Consider the following 21,651-nt stretch of genomic DNA (forward strand, 5'->3'; position numbering starts at 1 on the left):
AAATTTGAAGATGTGAAAGAGGTCTTTTTCTTGCACATTTTATTTTATAGGACTGCACCAGACAGTTGCTTTTCTTTTCCTTTCAAGTTATTTTAGGTAGCTGTAACACAGAAGTCCTTGATGTTTTTTAACTTCTGTTTCATTGGAATGCTAGCAAGCCCCAGCATATATATTCCTGGAGTGGGCTATTACTGCAGTTGTAATATGCTTTAATAGAAGCATAAACTTTTTTTTTATCAGTGTAAATTTTACTATGGCCTGGAGCAGGAAAAGAGGGTATGTAGTATTTCTCCACTCTGACAGGTTTGATATGTAGGTGGTGGAAATACTTTAAAAGGAAGCAGACATTCTTTGAAGTTTAGACAAAGGTCTCTGTAGAAAACCTAGACATAATATGATTGTAAATCTAACTATAGTAAGCTGTCTAGAAAGACTTCATTTTGGGTTTCATTTTATCAAGTAGCTGCAATGGCTGTTAAGTAGGATCCTCCTGACAAGGCACCCTAGTGCCTAAAGGGTCTTTTTTCTTGAAAGGTGCTGTTTCTCATCATTCAGCTTTCTGCCCTAAAAGACTTGGAATGTTTTTTAATTATAAAATTACAAAATCTGATATTGCTGGAACAAGCATTTGGGGGAACAGAATATTAATTTTAGAGAAAACATAATATAGAATTGTTTTCCCTTTTTTGTAAACCACTTCAAGACACACATGCCACATGATTTTAACATGCAGATATGCAATGAATATGAAAAAATGGATACTGAAGCATGTTCTGCCTTCACTAACATGGGCATCAACAATTTCACTGATGTAAATTGAATTAAATAAACTTTAAGCCAATGGCGTTGACTGCAGAGTGATGTAAAATGCACATAAAATGTATAAAATCTCTTTGTTTTTCCTCTTACTACTTCCAGAACTATTGTTTGCTGCTCTTCCTCCGTATCTCATGGAATTGTGGAATGGTTTGAACTGGAAAGAACCCTAAAGAACATCTAGTTCCACCCACCCACCCCCCCCCCGCCATGGGCAGGGACACCTTCCACCAGACCAGGTTGCTCCCAGCCCCATCCAGCCTGGCCTTGAGCACTGCCAGGGATGGGGCAGCCACAGCTGCTCTGGGCAACCTGTGCCAGTGCCTCACCACCCTCACAGAAAGAATTTTTTCCTAATATCTAACCTAAATCTCCTCTCTTTCAGTTTAAAGCCGCTCCCCCTTGTCCCATCACTGCAGGCCCCTGTACAACGTCCCTCCCCAGCTTTCCTGTAGCCCCTTCAGGCACTGGCAGCTGCTAGAAGGTCTCCCTGGAGCCTTCTCCTCCAGGCTGACCCCCCCAGCTCTCTCAGCCCGTCTTCATCTTCGTAGCAGAGATGCTCCAGCCCGCCATCTCACTCTAAACCTGGACCCTGTGTGACAAAGCCATACCTTTAATCGCTGAACAAACCGGCTGGTTTCTGGCAATACAGCTAACCCCCAGAGGGAAGGAGCAGATGGGAACTGATGAAAACAGTAACGCTGCAAGGGGAAGAAGAGGTAAATGTCAGGAAATAGGAGGGAGGGAAGGATGGAAGGGCCGAGGGAGATGGAGGGAAGGATGGAAGGGCCGAGGGAGATGGAGAATCCTGCCCTGCAGCCTTTTGATGCTCCACCATTACAGAATGCTTTCTCATCTGCTTTTTAGGCAGGCAACTTAAATGAATTCTAAAATGGTAGTATATCCTCCACATGGCTGTACAGCACCAGTTAAAGAGGTTTGGTATTTTTAGTGCTTCTGAAAGTGGCTACAGCCCCAACAACCTTGAAACCAAAGTTTTCTTTCCACAAGAATGTGAAGCACCTTTTCGTCGCACCGCTAGTGTCTCAGTCCTCATCTGAGGGCTCAGAAAGATTGGAGACAGTCCCCTCTCAGTCACTGTAAAGTTTTGGGTTTTTTTTTCTCTGCAAATATTGTCAGAAAATACTTGAATTTATGGTAGCTTCTGTGAAAATCTTAGAGCGTGTTTCAGCAATGGAACCAAACAGGCATCAGACATCAAACTGCAAAGTCTCTGGTCATACCTGATCTGATCTAGGCATTAACTGGAAGTTTACCAGGGAGACTATAAAATTTTTATATCACATTACCTTCTGAATATTTAATTATTCTGGAAACAAATTACATTGAGTGCAACAGTGGAGAACAAGATTTTTACTTTTCCTAAATTCAAATATTTAAAATACCTTAACTGTAGTTTGAAAAGTGGAAAGAAGCCCCTCTTTCTTCAGGCTGTGCATACTTGGCTTTGAATTCCAGCTTATTCTGAGAAACCTAAAAGACATTGATTTTCAAGCTCACATCCTTTTAATTTATAATCCAGCTGCTGTGAGCTGCTAACTAGCTTTTAAGTCAGGAAACTCTGGACTGTCAATGCCAATTATAGTTAAACAACTTAAGATGCTTCTGTGTGATTTTACTTTACATTTTTCCTCAGGCTTTAAGCATATAGTGCTATGCTTGGAGACACTATTTAAGTCTGAAGCTATATAAGGTGTTTCTGTGGATTTCTTTCACTTACATATATATACACATATTTATATATATTTGTATCTTGTACACACATAGAATCCCATGACTTACCTTTGACGGTTTTAACTGAAAGATTTTTAAATGCTTTTCTGTATCTAGCTCTTGTCTTTCCTACAAAACCTAGTGACACAACCAAAACCGCAATGAAAAACTAAACCAAGAACCACTACATTGTGGGCAACTAGAAACAAAATTGGTGTAACACAGATTAACTGTTCCTTTGTGATTTCTGGTTAGATGTTACAACAGTGAAACAGAAATTAAAGATCAGCATTTCTAAACCTACTGAGCAGTTACGTCGACTTTAATAAAGAGCTGCTGACCTAGCTGTTCTTTAAATGCAAGTTTAGCTAACCTCCCGTTTTGCTGCAGCCAGTGCATTTTCCTGAACGTAAGAAAGCCACTAGGTGGGAGTATGTCCTCTTAAAACAAGGATTGCCAACTCCGCGAGGTGCTGCAGCACTGCCCACACCCTGGCCAGCTGGTGGTCGAGTTGGGATTTTTCAACGCTGGTGGCCACACTGCGCACTGGGGAGATGCTGCTTGCCTTGCTCCTCCTTCAGCCCAGCAGGAGTCGAGCTGGGGCAAGCAACGGCAAAGGCTCAGCAGAAGTGTCACCCTTCAAAAAGCAGATCTCTTACCCTAACAAGGAGTACAAGCGCTCTGCATAAGCTAGTTACGTAGAAAGCCCAAGGAACCAGGCTAAAACAGAATCAGTGGATCACGTTGCTAACATAAAAGCTAATAATTAAAAAAAAGCAAACAACAAACAACTTAGTAAAGTATTTCAGAAGCCCGGCGTTTGGCAGAGGGAGAACTGGCAGATGATATAGAATGGGCCTTTTGAAGAATTAGGCTATAGGAAAAAAAACAGTTTTTTGTAGTGATACTCAACACAAAAGTGATAGAGAAGTTTTCAGAGTAAGCTGGTTCTTTTTTACAGGTAATAGAGCTTCATATTAGTACTAAACTGAGGGATCAATAAAAGGCATTTTAGGACAGATGAGTAAAATCAAAGTAACAGATTAACAAGGCTGGGTGTATTCAAGTCTAAAGAAACTCCAGGATGGCATTATTGGACTGAGAGGTGTAATGTGTAATAAATTTCTGAAGACAGCCATGGTCCTAGAAGGATGGTGCCAAATGAGCTGCTTTCTAAAGAATTTGAATACACATTTATGGAAACGGCAAAGACTTTGACTTCCACATCAGGAATATCTGAGTTGTAAGACTGTAAGTGGAAAAAAATGAATACAAAATAATCATTGTTCCCTGTAGTACAAGAAGGGGAGGAACAGCTAAGGTAGTCATCAGGCAGCCAATTTAAAATAAAGTGCTTCTTCATATGTTGTAATTAATCTTGCCATAAAACCTTTTGGAGACCAGACAGATAAACTAAAAAAGGAGTAAGCAAGTTCACAGAGCATAAGAGTATTAAACATGATGAAATGAATGCAAGCTTTAAAGCTGGAAGTTTGTGAATTGTTGCTTACGGAAATTTTTGAGACAGTATCAAGACTGTCTGCACCCATAGCCTGTCCACAAGCACTCACTGTTGCTCACCAGTGGAGAATGATACAGGGCTAAACTGACCTTCAGATATTGCCAAGTTCATTCCTGTGTCCCTGTGATGCTGAAAAATTTGGCCCTCATCTATAAGCTCAAGGATCTCAGAGGTAGTTAAATTGTTAACGGTGTCTGGTTGTCTTGCTGCAGCTCTGGATTGAGAGTCCAGTTTTCCTAAAGATTAATGGCACTAGTTGTGCTCACAGAAAAATACCTCAGAAGCCAGCTGAAGAGTACATTGCCTAGACCAGTAAAAAAAACTAGGCAGAAACACTAGTGGCAGCACAAAAGCAACCATAGGCAGCTGTCTGAATAGATTTGAAAAACTACAACAAAAAAACCTGCACAGTTTATGACCTGTAAGATTCTTCAGATCGTAATTCAGTGTGAAGTTCATAGTCACTGGGGGTTCATTTCTGAACATCGTTATTAAATTTCCACAGGTACAAGATTTTGGGGAGGTCAGGGAATGGGTAGGAAAACTTCATACTTAATCTTGCTCTCTGTGAAGACAAGGACAAAGCTCCTGATGATTTTAGCTGGAAGAAACATACTCAGTGATGCTGTTGTAATAAAGGAGCCTGGAGCACTATGTACTATGTAGTGGCAGACCTAGTGAATCACTGACAACCTGTCCTAATGGGGTAATTTTAAAATACACAGTGCTAGTAAAGTGATTTTTTTTTTTATTTTAAAGTAACTTCTCTTACTATTCTTTTTCTTAGGATCAAATGGTCTTTATATAAACAGATGTCTTGCTCACATCCCATGTTCCCTTCCTGCTTAATTATACAGTGAGCTCACAATTAATGTCACAAATCCAGCGTCCTTCCCATAAGAAGAGACTTGTTGTTGCAAGCACAAATTTGTATTTAATTGCAGGACTGAGTACTATCTGTTAGAGAGCTTTTAATACAAACATTCCCCAAACTGAAAAATGCAAACTAGAAAGTTACAGAGGAAAAGTAATTTCTGTAACTGTCTTGGGTTTTCAGTTCGCTTGTTAAAAAAAAACCTCTTTGCAAGTCATAAAAACCTCATTATAATTTTGAAACAAATTTCATGACTATACATCAGGTCTACTGCCTGTGCAATTCTCAGTGCTTTAACTACTAGAGTTACTGGAATTGCTCAAAGACATCAGAAATAGAAACGCTCCGTTCCTCACTGGAATTTCAGTTCACTGGCCAAGCAGAATTACTGCTTTCTCCAGGCAAGTTTTTGAAAAGACGTTATTCCCAGTCTATACCCTGTCTGTCAATATATGATCTAATCGTCATTCTAAAATAGTTACTTGTACAACAGAGTTGTTCTTTCTTACCTACAATATGACCAAACCTACTTGCTGTCAGAAACTGGGAGTACTACCTAAAGGAAAATAAAAAGCTGTCTTTACCATGCCATTGTCAGTGCTAAATGGCAGATATACTGGATGAAGAGATGTTAACTTTCACCTCTTTGTCCAGGACATGTCACATTACATGTCATTACACATTTGAATTTCCAGAGAAGCTGGGTTTTGTGCATGTCCTGAGCTTGATGAAAGACTGGGGAATGGGACATGGCAACATGACTGGATATCACAGGCTACATCTTCACACATACTTTAGGCATTGCAGCCTTACATACTTGCCCATCTGAGGTAATTCTCAGTCCTGAGCAAGGCCTTCAGGCTCCTCTTCCAAAGCTTGGGAAGGGTTAGATACTTCGAGAAAGACTTCGCGGGAATTGACAGAGCTGAAACCTGTGTAAAGTAACCCATTAATAAAACAAGGCTTGAGATGGAATTTAAACTGTCTGGGGCATAACTGCATGATTTAGAGGTCTTGTTTCAGGCGGGTTGGTATGACTGCAAAACGGGACAGGATCGTGAGGTGCTACCTGTTCAGGCCCCAAACGTGACAGAGCTGGGATGGTGTGATGCTGAATCAAACAGCCTTCTTCCCCGAGGGCTAAACGCACTTCTGTGTTTGCACAGCTATGCTGGTTCTGGAGGCAACCGAGTCATCGCTGGCTCCAGCCTGCTTACACAGTGCACTACCGCATCGTCTGGACAGACTCAAAATGAATATGGTTGAAACCAGGTGCCTCCCTCCTCCTGAGCATCCACTTGGAGCTATGTCCGATCCCGTCTACAAACAGAAATAGCAAAAGTTACTCCGTTTAATAGCTAATTCTGATCTTTCCACCAGGAGTGCAGGAGGGCTCTCATTATCTTCACCGCCCCATTTCTTCGCTTTTGGTTAGATTTAGTTACTAACCTTCTGCCTACTGTGGGGCAGTAGCAGACCCACCCCTCCCCGTGTTTGTGTGCGGTGCTAATTGGAAATGTGCAGGTATTTTCTGCGAAACTGCAAGGAACACAGGTGCAAATCTGAGTCGGGTCTTAAACTATGCAGAAGCAGAAGATAAGGTGGCTTGGCAAGTTTAGCAGAGCATAACCCTTCATTTGCGTGTATTCTTAATTATATTAAATAGCATACCTCCTTAGCCTCACAGAAAACTGGTTTCACAGGCAGGGAAATTGCCTTCTGGTAAGGAACCATGGATTTCATTTATTTGATGAATAAATACATCCAATGCAAGGAACCCACAACCTTATGGAGATATTAACCAAGTCTTGCAGCTGGCCAGAAAAGAGAGAGCGAATTACTGTTCCAGTTACAGAAATAGGGAAGAATTTTAAGAAAGAAACCAAAGGAAACAGTTATGGCAGGTAGCTGCTTTAACTAAAAGTGCTTTAACTAAAGCAATGCTGCAGCAAAGCAGCAAACTTTTGATTTAACCTGATAGTTTCTCACTTATTTTTACCTGAAAGTTCTCTGAATGGCTGCGGGTTTTGTTGTGTCAGAGTCAGAAATGTCCCAGTCAGCACTTTTAGTTCCTGGCTGTATCTAGGGATCTGGTTCCCACTCAAAACCTCACTGGGGTCCATAGATCATAAGAAGCAACACCCCTCTTAGAGGGGGCAAATACACAGAGCCCGAACAGAGCCTGTTCCAACACCGAGTGGCTGGAGAGCCACTTTCTCTTTCTAATTCAAAGCCAAAGGTGTTGCCTAACTTGATTTTAAAAATCCCAAACAAAACAGTAAACACTGTCCTAACCATGAGATAAAACTAGAAAAGGTGAATGGTAACTACCTCATAGCCTTGTCCAAAGTCTGGCAAGTCTCCTGCAGGATGGACTGAGAAGGTCCTAGGAACAGGTCCCCCAGATCCCCACAAATGCTGTAACCATCACATTTTTGCACTCTTTATAAAACGGCATTGCTGTTTCCATTCAAAGTGCTGCTCGATCAGGAAGGGACTCAAGGTTTTAGGTAACAAATGGGGATGTCTACCTTAAAATTCTGGGCAGGTTAATCAGCTAAACAAGGTCACATCTATGTTTGCATGGATGCTCTTTGCATGATGCCAGTTGCAGCCCCTGGTAACTAGTGCACTCTTGGAGTGTGCCTTGGGACAAGGCAGATCAGGGAGCACTACCTATAGTTACTAGAAGTGAAGCTACACTGTAGTGGTGAGGGAGGTTAGCTATATGGATCTGAGTCACAGTGTACCACCGTGTAGTCAGAAGATGGACCACAGCCCATTTTCTTTGCTAGATTAGATTAAAGTCTGTGGCATTGATGGCATACCTCTCAATTTAAGGGAAGGCAAGTTAATCCATTTAATCTCAGCCCTAACATACAACCCCATCTCAATCCCACTAAATTCCAGCTGGGGACAGGACAGCAGAGACATCACTGTTCCCAGCGTGCCCAGCTAAGCAGCGTGAGTCTTCACAGGCACACGCCTCTGCCTTCATTGACTGGTGCTTCAGCACACTCAGTATGACCTGCCCTCACAAATAAAATAAACCTACATTACCTGCCTCCTGCGCTTTCATGGCCTTGTTCAGACCAAGCACCTAGTTGTAGGTGTCGTGATGTAGTTGCAGGGGACTATGCAGCTGATTAGCCTCAAATTGTTCATTCACAGAGCTGCCGACTGTTTTCCAATTCACAGATATGCTATAGAGAAGAGGCAACTACTAAAACAAGGCCACAGGGCTAAAGTTCCCTAATAAAAACAGGGAAAACATTAAAAAGCTACAGAACATCTTACAGAAAGCTTTTTACCCTGAGACACAGAAACAGTAACCAAACCAGCAGTTTTGTCACAGACACAACTGCAGTACTGCAATCAACATAATTCTAATTTAAGTCTCCTAAAGATCACCCCGCTCCTCCCTAGTCTGAGTGCTCAGGACCATATCCTAAATGTTCCCTTGACTTTGGAAGCAAAGCTAAGCCACAAAACACAGCACACAATTGATTTGTAAGAAATTATGCCAAAAACATCCCTCAAACCCTTTTAGTGATCTGTTCCTACAGCAGAGGAGATAGTTTTATTTTACCAGCGCAGTGTTTAGAAGGATTTCTGCAACGCTTACAGCAGTGCAATGCACTACACCAGAGCCTCAAAGCTAAGCTTTTGTATCTTCATCTCCCGTCAGTAAGCCCGTTCATGACAGTTCAGCACTCAGAGGAATTGGGTCCTAAGCTATTACAAAGCATAAGGAGCAAATGGCTCCGAAGTCTCACCTGAGACATTTTCTTTTTTTGTTTCCACGTATAAAGGAGATGCTAACTAATGACTGTCTAACACAGGCCTGTATCATTTAGTGGTATGTGCTGCTTTAATGTGAGAGCATGCAATAAATAATACAAACCCGTATCATTTCTAGAGATCACAGTTCTAATATTTCTTGTTGCTGCAGCTTGCTTTCTAAAACCTGTCTGGACGATGTCAAGTCACACACAAGTTTAATGCGCTCTTCCCCACCCCCTCAGACTTTCAACAAGTATTGCTATGATTTTGTTTTCATTAAAAGCCTCAATGGTATTTATATGTAGCATTCTCTTTCAGCACAGGAGGACCCAAAGGTGAAATCAAGCAGCAGATGACTGTTCACCACAAAATGAGTAATCATTTATGTTCCGAGCTAAAATAAATACAAACAGAAAGCTCACTGTTCTAATGCCTTCATTTAGCAACTTTTTTTTTTTCCTTTTAAATGCAGGGTTTGTAAAAACATTTCAAGCCTTGTGAATGATCATTTTATTTTTGTTTTCTTTGGAAAGCCTGAAGTGCAACATCTATCTTTTTGACTTGATGTCTTCACTACTTGCCTTTCCCAGTGGCACAGGGGTGATGGTTATACTCCTCCATTACATCTTCTGGTTTAACCACACAGCTTTTCAAAACAGCCCCACTACTAAAATGAGCTGCAACTCTAGATTTACACTCCCCGTCACCATCACTTAGTTACCAATGAACAATTTCACTTCTAAGCACACACATTTCCAAACAGCTGAACCGCTCCACAGTTTTCTGTGTTTTTCTTATTATAACTAGCTCCTTCACTTCAACAGCATCACAGTTGAGCTCAAGTCTGAAATGCAATGCTCCACCTAGGGCATGTGCTTATTTTTACTCAAGTAATTACAGAAAAAAAGTTGACGCTGACATTGACCAAAATATTTCAGAGCACAAACACCACCGGCTGAGCTGAACATGAGAATTCATGCCTGCTAGCCTTGTTTTTCCTCCCAGAGTATGACGAATTTGACTCATGCCTGACTTCTAACACAATTTCCAGATCTCTGCTAGAATTAGAGCTGGTAGGAAAAAGCTCCCAAACACACAGCTGAATTTCTGTTCCTATGCCCATATTATTACTTCTGTTTGATGAAAGGATACAAGGAGACATTCTAGACCATTTCATAGTATTTCATAATGTTAAAACTTTACTTTTTCTTTGAAGGAAATTCTACTAATAGAGGTGGAAGTCTGCAAGGAACTGCTTTCATTTCTTTCATGGACACCCATGAAAATCCCTCTTTAGCCCCCCCAGTCTAATCTGGATTCTTCTTGCTCAATAGCATTAGCAAAGCAGGAGCACTGGTCCTTTGATAGTGAAGCTGGAGCAGGAACATTTCCCTGCCTTCCAACAATCCCACTTATGATTTGGATACTGGTCATGACCCCGTTGTTTATTGCATAAGTGAATTGTAAGAATTACTGGAATGCTTATAAATCCCAAGTAAATAAAGGGGAAAAGAAAAGCCTACCTGTAATCAGACACCATGTAACTGCATGTTAATGGACTGTTCAGTGCCCTACTGGGGTACGTTAAGAGTAATGCTATAGCATTACACTCCATTTCAAGAGACCGGTAGACATTTTTAAATGAATAAATTCTATTTATATAATTACAGTAATGACTACAGTTCATACCTTACACACAGCAAGTAAAAAAAACACACTAGTATTTATGTCAATATTACTAACACATACACGATGAAAAAGCAATTCATGTTAATTAAAAAACACCTTAATTTGAAAAGTTTACCAGAAACAGTTACACTACACATGGCAATCTTTGAAAGCGGAACAGAAGTTGTTTGCAAGGATCCAGCAGTAATTGATATCCAGCTGCTTGGAGCTGGGCTGCAGATTGAATGCGTACTGAAAGCTGGGCTGAAATCCTCCCTTGGTTGATGGCAGCAGCAGTCATGCTGCCGTCTCCTAACAGCCTGGAATTTCACCCCAGTCTTTACATTCTTCGTCGGTTAGAGTGGAGCAGCCAGAAGAAGATGATTAGAGAGTGGCCAGATAGACTGACAGTTCAAGAATCCAATCTTCAAGCAGCTGTAAGGTCTAGGGCAAGGAGGATGGGTTTATACAGCATGGTTAAACGAATCTAAAACCAGGGAAAGTGGCCGCTTCAGTAGCAGTGCTGATGACGGGATACTGAACACCACTCACAGAAGTCCTCGCTGAAGACACCACCGTATTTGCCTCTGACCAGAAAGGAAGGCAAGCATAGCGCGTGAATGTGTAAGTGCGTGTATCGCAGGCAAGGCATTCCAGCTGCTGAACAATTTCTCTGCATACATCAAGACATTGCTAAGAAAAAAAATAGCAAAGGTTTTTAGCGCTCAAACAATTGGCTAGATGAACTTGATTTCAAGTCCAACTTTACAAGTTATTGATAAATGGAAAGGCCTCAACAGAAGACGAAAACGTTTTTAGCACCAACTGCTGGCGAGTGAATACTTATTCACAAGGGACGAGTGCAGAAAGACACGTCATCTTTCACGTGACAGCATGTTGTTTTAAGGCAATATCCAAAATGACAATACAGCCAGCACAGAAACTGCTCCAGTGATCCCTGATGCTTTATGGCATCCACATCGGTCCCAGCGCTGAGGGAAGGCAGGAACTAGAATGAGCATCTGTCCTCCACCTCCCTGCCATGTGCCCTGGCACGCTGGAAACTTCCAACATTTGTATGTCACTAGTTGTCATACAGCAAGCTTGTTTCTTCCTGCATCTCAAAAAACCCCTCTGTAGCCATTTGTATTAGCCATACTAACCACTACCAGTAGCAAGGAAAACGCTGAGGAATTGCTGTCTTTCCTTACCACTAATCCAGTTAAAAAGTTGTTCAACACCATAGCAAGTGTTTATACAAGTCATACAAATGAGAGATTTGTGAAAACTTCCCAGAAGGGAAATGACTACAGCTGATCCGGCCAGATGTGTTCCCGCAGCACCCAGCCTAGAGCTGTTTTTTCTTCTTTGCTATCAAATCGAGGCAGTTTACTTACTTGTATCTCCACTAATGGATATTCTAGTGAATGAAGACAGTGACTTCTGAATATACGCTGTATCTAAGGAAAAGGCAAGTAGTTTGTTCTCCACATCCTTCACTTTGTGGAACACCACCATCCATTTTTATTAATAGTTATGGCCCCTGGATATGCAACCAAGAAACTGAAGAATGTGAAAGCATTACCAGAATCACTTATGGCTAATGGCAAGGAGCAGAACTGCATCGCAACCCTACTTTTTCATGATTTCAAGGTGTGTTAAAATGTACCAACAGAGATTCAGGAAATCTATTATTCGGCTTACACAGTAAGCTATGCCTTGTGCACTGCGTTCTAGACAAAGCTGTATTTAAAAACAGCACACAAGGTTAAGAAACTTTACGTGACACTGATGCTTTCATAAATACAGTAGCATACATCCTATATACAGACAGTGGCTGCGAGCTTCCGAGCAGGCCGTTAGCCAGCCATCCACAGAATGAAGGGAATGAAGATAGTGGGGAGCGTGGTGGAGGGTGCCAAACCCAGGCAGACTATTGATGCTAGTCCCACAAGCACCGAAGCAAGTACACTCCTCTGGTCCCGAATAATCATCTTCACAGTCTCACAGAACTGGAGGGGGGAAGAAAAAAAAAAAAAAGCAAAAGATCAGGATTAAAGAGGAAAGCTCTAACGGGGCAAGCTGGAGCTGCCCAGTCCCTCCGTTCCAGAGCACCCCAGCCCTCAGCGGGCTCCCCAGTGCGCAGCACAGGGCGAGTGGGGCTGGCTCACGGCCCCGCTTGGCCCCGGTACCGGCCGCGGCTCCAGCGGGCTCCGGTAGCTCCGGAGCTGCTTTTTAAGCGCCTGTTAATCGTCCCGCGAATTCAGCGTCGCTCTTCTCGCCGCTGGAAGCCAGCGGAGGCCAGGTCACCCGCCCTCCCGAGCGGCTCCGCACCGCTGCGGGCAGGGGGCCCGTCAGCTCCGGCGGGCGGCGGCCCCGGGGGCGCGGTGCCGGCTGACCCCGTTTCGGGGAGCGGAGCGGGGCCCCCCGGGAAGGGCAGCCCCGCCCCCGGCACCGCCCACCGCCCCTCCCGGCAGCCCCGCGCCCCCCCGGCGGAGCGGCTCCCGGGCTCCCCGGCGCCGTACCTTGTCCGTCTGGAAGCTGACCGGGGCTCCGTAGCGGCAGTAGGTGACGAAGTGCTCGCAGTTGTTCCAGAGCAAGCTGTAGGCCGTGGCGCCCACCAGCTTCTCGGCCCGGCGCGCCGCCTCCTCGCTGGCCAGCACCTGGTCCTCGAAGAGCCGGTCCATGTGGTTGACCAGGATGCTGCCGCCGTAGGCGAAGTCCTCCACCGTGTCCACGCGGATGCTGGCCGTCCTGGCGATGACGCCCAGGATGAGCCGCTTGTTGGTCACCACCTGCTGGATCTGCCGCCGGTCGCCGGTGAGGACGGGCAGGATGTCGGGCATCAGGTGGGCGACGCGGTTCTCGCCCAGGTAGATGCCGAAGTGGACGAAGAGGGTGCGGGGCACCTCCAGCAGGTCGCCCCGCTTGAAGCAGCTGGTGTCGTAGTAGCTGGGGGCCGGCGGCGGTTCTCCGCCGGAGCCCGCCGGCAGCGGGCGGACGTGGACGAGGAGCAGCAGCTTCTCCAGCAGCAGCGAGGCCGCCTGCGGCACCGGGTTCTTCATGGTCGGCGGGGGGAGCCCTCGCTGCCGCCGAGCAGCGCCCGCCGCCCGGCCCCGCTTTTCTAGGCTGCGGGGCGGGGCGGGGCGGCCCGGGCCAGCCCACCGGCTGCGGCGAGCGGCAGCGCCCGCCCCGGGCAGCGCCGCGATTTATGGCGGGGCGGCCGGCGGCCCGGGCCGAGCAGCCCGCACCCAGGGGCCGGCCGGCCCCGCCAGCTGCCCTCCGCCTCCCCCTGCGCTGCCCGGGTGGGATGGCAGGAAAAAGCGCGTCCGGAGCCCTTCGTGCGACCGGCTCCCGGCGCCGCGGCCATTCGTCCTCCTTCTCCCGGCGATGGGACCTGCGGGGCCGCGGGCGCCCGCGGGCGGGGACGGGGCAGGACGGGGACACACGGAGGGACACAGGCTCGGAGGCAGGGCAGGGGGCTGCCGCGGTGTCGCCCGGCGGTGGGAGAGGGGAGCGCAGCCGTGTCACTGGGGCTCAGAGGAAAACGGGCATCCGAGGGGGGCAGCGATCCCCTTTATAATGTAACTCGCCCGAAAAGAAAGAGCGGGAGAAGCCGGGAGGCATCCCCGAGGCAGTTGTCCCTGCTCATCCCGTATGTAAATGACAGGTCCTGGCAACGGAGCCCGCAGCAGCGCAGCCCGCTCGGCTCAACAAAGCCGCTCCGGCTGAGGCCAGTTAAATTGCAGTAGCCCAGCAAATTCCCGCCCCCTCGGGGACTGCGGGATGATGGATGGGACATTCATCTTACCTGGGAGGTGACAGGGCCCCGGGAGGGGCGGCCCGGCCGCCCCCCGAGCCTACATCCCTTCCCCAGCCCCCGCCGCCCGGCCCCGGCTCCAGCTGCGGGGCAAGCGCTGCCCTCGGTGAGACTCGGGGTGCGCGGGGGGATGAGTGAGTTTGTCAGAGCATCTTCCCCCAGCCCCGGCTCCGGAGCTGCCGGCTCGCCTCAGCCATCCTCCTGCAGGCTGTGGCTGCTCACTGTAACACGGCGCCAGGTACAAACCCGGAAAGCAGGGAGAGCAGCGCTGGCGTGCAACTGCTTGGCGCCTCTCCACAGGCAAACCGTGTTGGAACACCGAGGTTTTTTCCCCTCTCCTTAGTCACTTTAAACCTGAGAGCCTGTGGGTCAAGAATGAAATCCCTAGACCGTCCTCGAGCTGCAGAACCTCTTTAGTCACACGAGCAAAAAAGCAAAAAGATTCCCCATCCCTTTTCTTTCCAGCAGGGAAACAGCTCTAGTATGAATAGAAAGGCAAAGGGGATGTGAATGATCCAGCAGGTGAGAGCCTCCTACCGCCACGGATACAGAACCAAGGCCCAGGCAGGATCTTCTGCACAGGAAAGATGAGGCTTATCAATGACCCTAAGCCAGTTTTCCACTCCTCAGTGAAGAAAATATTTCAGGCAAGTGGGTAACCTCACTGCTTGCCAGCAAAAAGTGATGGCTGGCGTTGCCCTCCTGCTTCCTCCTGCTGGAGCACAGCCCAGCTTCCTGGGGAACTGAAGATTATCCTCACCTTGCTTCATCTGCACAGAGGGCCATACCATAACCTCGTGTGGTCAGATCACACACTTCTGACCAGAGCGATCAGGCATTTGGGATTTTCTTTGGAGAGTCTCAGCCAAATTTTTATGCAACAGAGGCTTAGTCCTCTCAAGCTTTCCCACCCCCCCCCCCACCCCCCTTCAAATGGGATCACTTACAAAAGAGAAAATACCTTATAGATGTGGTTTGTGATGCTGGTACGAACCTGTGAATTAGCCACCACCCCCACGCAATTACATAATTAAACCAGCATATTTTCAAATCCACATTTAAATGGATTTAGAAGGTTTGAAGCTTTTGCTACTAGTAAATAAAAACAGGGAGAGGAGGGGGAGCTTTTCTCATTTTTAACTAGTACGTTATTTTTAATGGACGGGGGGGGAAAAAATATTAAACTCCCTCCTCGGGATAAAGGGTCTCACCTGTCTGGTGACAGCCACAGCACCTGGTCCAGAGCTGGAGCATTGTGTCACTGCTGGGAGGTTACCAAAGACTCCACTGAGTCCTGGCACAGTAAGGTTTCCATCTCCCTCCTGCAAGGGCAAGCCCTGGTTCTGCCCTGTGCTGCCATCTTCAGAGCTTCCCCCCACCCCACCCCCACCCCCCACCCCCAGACCCTTCCCAAAGCTGCCAAGGGAGCGTCTGGATGGTCCCTGTTGAAATAGGTGTTAGAGACGCTTCATGTCCCACAGTGCAGGTTTCTCTCTCCTGCCCGAAGGAAGGCTGAGGAACTCAGCCGAACGCCCTGGTAGAAACAGCCATTTCCCAGCAGAATGGTTTACTTGGAGGCATCCTTTGTTTGCTTCCTTAATGCTAGTTAGCTTTAATCCCAAAATCACCAGGGTCCATTTCAGGTAAATCCGAAAAGGAAACCAGGATGAAACTGAAGATGAATAGTCACGAAGTCTTACTCCATGGGAGGGTTTCAAAGAAGTCAGGGCAGAGGTGCGACATTTCTGCAGTGCAATTTCCTCGTACCTGAGGCACCCACGAGCCTCCCCCCTCCCTCCCCAACGGAACAACCCCAACTGCATTACACAGCAGGCAGGTCTGGGAAACTGCTTTGCGCCCCCAGCCAAAACAGGCACCCGGCTGCAGCAGGTGAAATCCACCCAGGTAATGCTCAGCCACCACCTTGCAACTGTTGCAAGCGCTGCTGTCTGCAGAACACTTCACACAACATAGCAAAGTAATTGCTGCATGAAGCCTTCCATATTCTAGAAAGACAACCTGCACCCGGCATTTCCTGCTTTTAACATGTTAAGGGCAGCACTCCTATTTAACTTTCAAAGGGCCATGATGCAAAACAAAATTTAAAAGGTATACTTACAATTATTTTTCCTCTCCTCTAAAGGGGAAAATCACCCCTGTATTTTAGTGGAAAAATGGCTTCATGGAAGATGGCTAAACTGAGAATATGCTCTATGCCTCGAGCACTCTGGCACATCCTTTATCTTGGATCGCTTCTGCATAATAACTTTTGTACCTTTAACACACAAATTTCAGTGGGAAAATTACTTTGAAATATTAAACAACAAACACTGACAAAGTATTTTTTTTGGACTTCTAGCTGCTATAGAATAATTTAATGATAAAACTATTTGTTTTTGAGAGTTAGGTGAGCTGTGGCAAGGAGGCTGTGACAGGTAAGAGAACGCAGCCCTTGTTTTGCAATGCAGATGAGCCACAAGCACAAAAACTTCCCAGGCAAGAGGTGTGAGCCAGTTTCCATTACACCGAAACTTGTATATTAGATGGAACCTTATTTCTTACACTAGGCACTACTACTTCCATCCTGCCCACACAGCTAACACAAATCGGGGAAAGAAAGGCAACTGGAAGCTTAAATTCTTGCCCGCAGGAGGAACAGCCCTGGTTTAACAAGCAGGCAAAATGCCAAAATGCCTTTTTTTTTTTTTTTTTAAATTGAAGTTAAACCAGCGCTGACTGCATACACGCTCACCTTCAAGTACAATTTATGTTTTACCAAAGCTCTCTCAATTACTCAACCTCTACTGTACATTAAGAAACAAATGCAGCTTTACCAAGCTTTCAGGTCAGCTGCGACCGCTTCCAGCAGTACAGGTTCATGAATTCAAAACCTGTTAAGGAGGTCAAGGAGAATAAAATCTTTGGATAGGGATTTTTACAGGCTGTAATTTGTGAGAAAAGTATCTGAAAAGCAGTACCACTTGGTTTCAGCTGGTACGCTGAACCGCATAATGGACAGAAAGCCTGTTTGAAGGATGGTTTCACAGCATCCAAAAGGGCAACTCCAGAGAGAAATAACGCCTTTGTATTGCCATACCCAATCCATCTGAACACTGTACCATTCTTCTCAGCAAATTACAGCTTCCTTTGTAGAGCTGTAAATGACCAGCTCTCTAGAAAATAGTATCATTTACTTCTTCAGTTTTTGTATTTAACAAAGACTGGGGACTGAACAGACAAAATCTGAAGGAAGAAGGGGACCAGCAAGACAATGCATGAAACTGCAGGCAAGTGAAACAACCCCAAATCAAAGAACCTTTGAACTAAGTATTGCTCTCCTCCAGTCAAAGAAACAACATCAATGACTAAAGCAAATTTATACTTCATAAATGTTCACTTTTATTCAAAAATAATTGTATACACAGTTACAGTCACTTAAACAGCTTATCGAGTGAACTGCAAATATTTACTGTAGCCTTTTTATCCTTGTAGGTTTGCTACTTGGGTCTCCCACTTTGTTTCCTTTCAATACCTCTGTGTCTTGCTAAACTAACAGGCTTCCAAGTTATTAACAAGAGTTTTCTAACAATCAATAACTGTAAACATAATAAAGCCAGCATGCCATTTTCCCTTTGAAGTTAAGTTATTTTTCTGCAATGAAGTAATGACTCATTTTTTACAACTAGACTGAATCATGCTGTATACACAGCACTTAGGACTCGCTAAGAGAGTAATATACTTAGATGGGTAAAGTGTTCACTTACGATACCTTCCATTCAAATGAGCAAAACCACAGAAAAGGTGGGAACAATTAACTTTATAGTCCTCATTAGCAAGCAAGAGACTAGCAAATTAATAGTAGTGATAGCACAGATTGAGATTTAGGAACAACTAACAATTTTGGTGACAAAAAAATACTCATTTTCCTGATTTTATCTGATATGAGTAGTCTCATTTTGTCAGCACTAAACAATTAATACAGTCCCCCCAAAATAAATGAAAATATTAGCTTGGGAATATAAAATGCCTGAACCTGTGGAGTAATATTTCTACGGCTTCTGCAGAAGAAATACAGTTAGTCATTGGGCCAGAATTTCCACCACAATGTTGTCCCAGGAGGTATGATACAGATTTTTAAGTTTCTGCCTAATCAGGTCAAGAGGTTCAGGAGTACCCGAATTTGAACATGCCAGTCATGTTGTGCAGGAGGGGAGCCGGGGAGGTGATGGCGCAATCCGGAAAGGGATGGAGCACGCTGCGTTCAAACAGGGTATTCCTTTGCAGCAGGAGACAGACCTTTCTGTGGAAAGTTTGTGGACCCTTCTGTGGGAAGGGCAATGCAAATGACAGTCCAGAATTCAATCCAGGTGGAACTCTGCTGCAGCAAACGAGGACTTAACAGCCCTGAAACAAAACGAGGTATCCCTCCACCACCAGGCGCACCGCCTCCCTGCCAGGAATGCACCACCACGAGAGAGCACGAGCAGGCGGACTAGCTCACTGCACTCTCCTCCTCTCCAGATTTATTCCCACAGAGATCTGCAATCTCTTACTGATTAATCTATCAGTTGAAAGTTGTAAATTGAAACTGATAGATTAATCAGTAAGAGATGTTAGGAGCTGTAATAATAAAGCCTGCCTTTAATTGGGCAAAGTGCTAGAAGCTCGGTGGATTACCACCAAAGGTCAGCATTTACTACCAGTCACTCTGGAACAGTAACAACGCCAACTTTTCCTTACTGCCCGCTGGGGAAGGCTGTCACCCAGTACCAGACGGTGCTGACTCCGCCACGATGCACAGCAGGTTGCCCAGACACACTCTGCGTGCAGGACAAACGCAGCTGCCACGAGCTCAACGACGCTGGTCCATTTAATTTTCCAATAAAGATTGAGAGAAGGGAAAGCGAGACGGACTGAACAGGAGACAATTTCCATCTTGGACCAAAGATTATCTCGTCTCATAATTAAATGTTATGTTGCAATGTGATTAATTCTATTTTACAGGAAATAAATTAATTCTTCATCCAATGTATTATCCACACAGGAAATGTTATCAGTCACAGACAAAGCCATTAGTCTGGTATTACTCAAAACATTTTCTAATCTGTGCCATATAGCTAAGCCTCTGAGAGATAACTGTCACTAATTGCTACTCTTTGACTTAAAAAAACCCCCAACAACCAACCCCACACTAAAATATATCTCACTCAAGAAGCCCGTTCTTGTTTATAACGTGTTTTTATACCACTCAGTGTTAAAAGCATATGTATTAAACACCTGTTACTCTATCAGGGATTTTAAATCGGGAACATTTTTAATCTGGAAATCCAACAGCATCTGTCCAAGTGCTTTGCCCTGTAAGAAAAACACCCAAATCAACATTACAGTTTGCCATCTAAATATACCACCTTTGTAAAATAAGTTTTATAAATGGGTTCATAAGGCATTTTTCCTATAATCAGTGTAAGAATGCAGTGTGTTTTTTAAGTTTTATGAGTATTTATCTCAACATATACTTACATAGACACATTTTGGGTGAATTTTATATCAAGCCCTGGATTGTAAGTTATCCAGAGTTATATTTACCCTGTTCATTTATTTGGCTTCCTCACTTGTGAATAAATGTAATGACGTAGGAAAACAATGTACAGTTTAGTTTTCAAGCATCTCAACCTGAACAGATTGAATAGTTTCTTCAATTTACTTCTTACCTAGTGCTAAAATCAATTTATTTGGGGTCAGTTCTGCTAGCCGATTCATACATAGCATGACCTTGTTTTGTGAACAGTCCTCCTGACCACGCTGAGATTATTTGTACACATAAGCATTTGTCACCCTATGCTGGCAGAACTGTGCTCTGCCGTAGCCACAGCATTGCCACATTATGGGATCTCATCTTCAGGTTTAGATGTTTCAAATTTTTAAAAAAGTTAGTTTCAGATTCACATAACGTCAACACAAAAGGTCTTCTGTCCATCTAGTTTGCACTTTGAGATTTATATTATTAACATTTTAGCTGTAGGAGTCATAGGCTAAGCTAGAGGAGCTGTTATACAGTTAACAGTTCCTGTACGTACTAGGAAACGATCAGAATTGTCTAGTACAACTCCAAAAATTTTTGAGATGCTAATTTTGTTGGTGCATCTAAAACCACAGGTAGCGCATCATAATGAGTGCAACTGATTGGAAGACTCTCTTAGTAGTTCCTTGTACATATCTTTTTCACCCAATACTCTAAATAAACCTTCTACCTCCCTGTGTTGTTTACAAATCTTAAAACTTAAAACAATTAGGTAGATAATGTATATTAACAGGAAAGTAAAAGGAACCGAAGAGTCAAAACTAAAAGCTTACAGTTCCAGCCCCAAAGCTGGTTATAAGGAGACTGTGTAATACAGAGTTATAAAGGATTTGCATTAAAACACATGCTTCGATACATGCCTGTGGGTCACTTCTTAGGGATGCTATGCCACCACCACCAAGGGAATTCTTCAGAACAAAGTTTAATCCATGGATTCCTGGCAACTCGTATCTGCAAGGTAAAATCTGAACATTATTTCTCAGGAGAATTTGTACAAAAGGCTTGTACAGAACGTCAAGCAAAAGACAGCATGCAAAAATTCCACGCTTGTGATGGCATACCACTGCTGAGTCAAGCCTAAAAGTTAACTGAAGATTAACCCATGGCCTTCCCTACCTTCTTGTTCCTTTGCCTTACCCCAAATCAACAGCCCTTAACAGTTTTAAAGTAGGATCATAAAGTAATCATTCTCCTATTCAACTTCATGACTCATTCATTTCTAATGAGGTTGTTTTCTACTTTTTTTTTTTTCCCCCTAAGAGTTAAAGCCCATACAGAAGGCTCTGTAGACAAGAAGTTCAAGATCTAATATGAACTCTGAGAACACAGTGGGCAGAGGGAAGTAATTTTAATACTTCCTAGTTCTAATACTGAAAAATACCGTCGCTTAATTCCTGGAATTCACTGTTGCTAACAAAGGCTACCAGCTAACTGGGAAGGCATCCTCCTTATTACTGAGATACAACTACGAGTCACTAGATTAAACTCCTACGACCAACTACAGATAATTTTATAACAAGTGGAAAGTAGAGCTACATTTCAATGCTTTCTTGGAGCCACGTACTTTGTTCAGATGAAATTTCATTTTACTGTGACAGACCTATTTTTCTGTTCCATTGCCACTGTAAGGATTTTTCCATCCTTGCTTTTGACTGGTGCAGTTCCAATCTGGAAACTTTTGTGGAAGTTTGGCAAATGGCTCTGTGGTTTCCTAACAAAGTTGTTTCAAATTCCATAAATAGGTCTACAGCGTATTTCCATTTGCTTCTCCTTGCACAATTTTTCAGCATTTTGTCACCTTTCTTCTAGTCTTGCTTTTCTTTGCTTTTGCTTTTCTCCAATATTTTCTTTGT

At 44.5% G+C, this 21,651-nt stretch overlaps 2 protein-coding genes across 4 annotated transcripts in view; both read right to left on the reverse strand.

Annotated features, from left to right (window-relative positions):
* Positions 1-9,073: 9,073 nt before the first annotated feature.
* LRAT (lecithin retinol acyltransferase) lies at positions 9,074-13,478 on the reverse strand. The gene is made up of 2 exons (XM_037378175.1): positions 12,923-13,478; positions 9,074-12,409 (listed from the first exon to the last, which is right to left on the reverse strand). The coding sequence occupies exons 1-2, from the start codon at positions 13,460-13,462 to the stop codon at positions 12,257-12,259; spliced, it is 693 nt and encodes a 230-aa protein (XP_037234072.1). The 5' UTR covers positions 13,463-13,478; the 3' UTR covers positions 9,074-12,256.
* A 4,114-nt stretch (positions 13,479-17,592) lies between these two features.
* Positions 17,593-21,651, reverse strand: part of LOC119143680 — a 65,589-nt gene continuing 61,530 nt past the window's right edge. For all 3 annotated transcript variants that reach the window (XM_037378193.1, XM_037378186.1, XM_037378239.1), the window contains 2 exons: positions 20,659-20,749; positions 17,593-19,572 (listed from right to left, as the gene is read on the reverse strand). In XM_037378193.1, the coding sequence (XP_037234090.1) occupies positions 19,498-19,572; positions 20,659-20,749 (166 nt within the window). In that variant the 3' untranslated portion in view covers positions 17,593-19,497. The remainder of the gene's footprint in view (positions 19,573-20,658; positions 20,750-21,651) is intronic.

Source organism: Falco rusticolus, chromosome 1 (assembly GCF_015220075.1).
Source record: "Falco rusticolus isolate bFalRus1 chromosome 1, bFalRus1.pri, whole genome shotgun sequence".
Lineage (NCBI taxonomy): Eukaryota > Metazoa > Chordata > Aves > Falconiformes > Falconidae > Falco > Falco rusticolus.